The sequence below is a fragment of the Bidens hawaiensis genome, unplaced genomic scaffold, assembly GCF_021521415.1.
Source record: "Bidens hawaiensis isolate Kalapana, Puna unplaced genomic scaffold, B.hawaiensis_p1.1 tig00003307_1, whole genome shotgun sequence".
Taxonomy (NCBI): Eukaryota; Viridiplantae; Streptophyta; class Magnoliopsida; order Asterales; family Asteraceae; genus Bidens; species Bidens hawaiensis.
In genome coordinates this window covers 2,362,596-2,365,695 of record NW_027491184.1, presented here as the reverse complement: position 1 = coordinate 2,365,695, position 3,100 = coordinate 2,362,596, and the positions used below count along the sequence as shown (strand labels likewise).

Here is a 3,100-nt window from a genome sequence, read left to right as displayed (position 1 = left end):
TGAGAAATGAAAAATTGGAACACTTGGTCAAAGGCGCAAAGGCAGGGGGTGGCAAACCTCCCGCAAAGGATAACCAGGGCCCGTCAAAAAGGCAAATAAAGGATCTGAACGTTCATATGATTCACGGAGGTCAGCAGACCAGCGGGAAAAGAAAAGAATTTGAGGACGATGAGTGGAAAAATGAGCCAGTCATTTTTCCTCGTATCAAAGGAGGACCATGTAACAAGAACCCTTTGATAATTACTGCCTTGTTCGGACACTACCGGTCACAATATGTGTTCTTCGACACCGGTAGTACATCCGACATTATGTATGAACAGTGCTTTGAACAGCTTGAAGAAGAGGATAAAGAACGATTACGACCTATTCACGCACCCGTCTCTGGGTTTGGTGGGGAAATAATGCACCCGCGGGGTGTCATTACTTTCCCGGTTACACTTAGTGATGGAATTCACTCACGAACCGAAGAGGCTGAATTCTTAGTTTTACTGGCAAGGTCCAAGCATGATATTATCCTCGGACGGGAGGCAATTGGTGACTTCAATGCACATCCGTTCGCAGCTCACGGAGCAGTAGGGGTCCCAACCCGCACTGGCGTAGAAATAATCCATGTTTACCGACATTGCTACACAGCTGAAAGTTCAAGACCGAGAAAAGTTTCCAAACAAAGCCAGAGGACTGAACCGGAGAAGTGGATCCTCAACAAGAAATTTCCTGACCAAACTGTAGTAATTTGTCCGACTATCTTCGAAATCGTCCGAACTTTTCTGAAACAATTATTGACAAAGAATATCGACATTTTCGCATGGCAACCCGCGGACTTGACTGGTGTCCCGCGGAACATTTCAGAACACAAATTGAAGGTGAATCCATTAATCACCCCAATTGTGCAAAAGAAGCGAAAAATGGGCCCCGAATAGACAAAAGCCATGAACGAGCAAGTACAAGACCTTCTTCACGCTGAAATCATCCGAGAAATCAAGTACCAAACATGGGTGGCTAACCCGGTGATGGTCCCAAAAAGTAATGGAACGTGGAGGATGTGTATAGATTACAAAGATCTAAACAAGGCATGTTCGAAAGATTGTTACCCACTTCCGAAAATTGACTTAAAGGTAGATGCGGTGGCCCCATTCAAATTCAAGTGCTTCCTTCATGCCTACAAAGGGTATCACCAAATTCATATGGCGGCTGGTGACGAAGACAAGATAGCGTTCTGCACCGACCAAGGCACATTCTGCCGCAGAATGATGCCTTTGGGATTAAAAATGCGGGGGCCACGTATCAAAGGCTGATGGATCAAGCCTTCAAATGTCAGATAAGTCGAAATCTTGAAGTTTACATGGACGATTTAGTAATCAAAAGCATCGAAGAAGATCAAATGTTGAGGGACATAGAGGAAACTTTCGAAACACTGAGAAGTATCAACATGAAACTCAATCCGCCAAAGTGTTCCTTCGGAATGGAGGAAGGGAAGTTCCTCGGGGTAATCGTTACAGGCACGGGTTTCAAAGCTAATCCAGAAAAGATACAAGCAGTAGCCCGCATGCCATCCCCCGCATCCCTCAAAGAGGTCCAAACACTTAACGGGAGATTAGTAGCATTAAATAGGTTTCTGGCAAACCACGCCGCTAAATCTTATTCGTTCATTTCAACTCTGAGAAATTGCCTTAAAAAGGCACAGTTCAGATGGACCCCGGAAGCCGAGCAAGCATTCCAAGAAGTCAAGAAGTGTTTATGAGAATTACCCACGTTAACTGCTCCACACGCGGGTGAACCAGTAACACTATACTTGTCGGCATCTGACATTGCTGTGGGGGCTGTTCTATTAACAGATAGGAAAAATGTCCAAACTCCAATCTATTACGTTAGTAGAACATTATCGGACCTTGAACATGACATTCAATGTTGGAAAACCTGGTATTGGCGCTGATCTATGCAGCCAGACGACTCCGCAGATATTTCCAGGGTCACCCTATAAATGTGTTAACCGGGTACAAACTCAAGAACGTGTTGAGTAAGCCTGAATTGTCCGGTCAGCTGGCAAAGTGGGCCATTGAATTAGGTGAATATTCAATCGAGTATAAACCAAGACCGGAAATCAAGGGGCAAGTGCTGGCGGACTTCATCACAGAAGTTCCGCAACACAAAGAACAAGAATGTATGATCGAACAACAACCCCAAGCACCTCCAGAACAAGGACAAGTCTGGTTATTGTTTACGGAAGGAGCTTCAAGTAGTGAAGGATCGGGCGCAGGCTTAAGGCTGGTCAACCCCGAGGGGCATGAATTTACATACGCCATCAAGTTGGACTTCAAAAGCACCAACAATGAGGCGGAGTACGAAGCCTTCTTGGTAGGCCTGCGGATAGCGAAAAAGCTCGGGGAAAAACATTTGGAAGCACGGGTGGATTCCATGCTAATTGCGGGACAAATAAATGGAACATATGAAGCCAAGAACGACGTTATGGCCTCCTATTTTTCCCAAGCAAAGGTCTGGATCCGCCAATTCAACTCTTTCAATGTTGTTCACATTAAGAGGAGCGAAAACAAATCGGCGGACGCCCTTAGCAAACTAGCTTCAACGAATTTCGAGCATTTCCCTAAAGATATTCGGGTAGAAGTCTTAGATCATCCATCCGTTCACCAAAATCAAGTCCTGGTAATCTAGACTGGTGTCGAGTCCTGGATGACACCCATCAAAGCTTACTTATCTTCCGGAGCACTCCCAGCAGGAAAAGCTGAGGCTCGGAAGATCAAGCACAAAGCTTTAAACTACCAGATGACTGATGGCATTTTGTACCGGAGATCATTCCTCGGCCCGCTGTTACGATGTATAGACGCAGAGGATGCAAATTACCTAATTCGAGAAATTCACGAGGGTATCTGCGGACTACACGCGGGGCCAAGAATGACAGTTGCAAAAATTATGAACGCGGGATACTATTGGCCCGGCATGCATTTGGACGCTGTACAAGAAATCAGAAAGTGCGATTCTTGCCAACGCCATGCCCCCAATACCTTGCATCCTAAAAACGAACTGATCCCGGTCACTTCTGCCTGGTCGTTCCAAAAATGGGCTATTGATATTATGGGACCTT

The 3,100-nt window shown here is 45.6% G+C and overlaps 1 protein-coding gene across 1 annotated transcript; it reads left to right on the top strand.

The window, feature by feature from the left end:
• Positions 1–1,905: 1,905 nt before the first annotated feature.
• LOC143623116 (uncharacterized) lies at positions 1,906–2,670 on the top strand. Its single transcript, XM_077094096.1, has one exon. It carries the CDS (start codon positions 1,906–1,908, stop codon positions 2,668–2,670), a length of 765 nt encoding a protein of 254 aa, XP_076950211.1.
• The last annotated feature ends 430 nt before the right edge of the window (positions 2,671–3,100 follow it).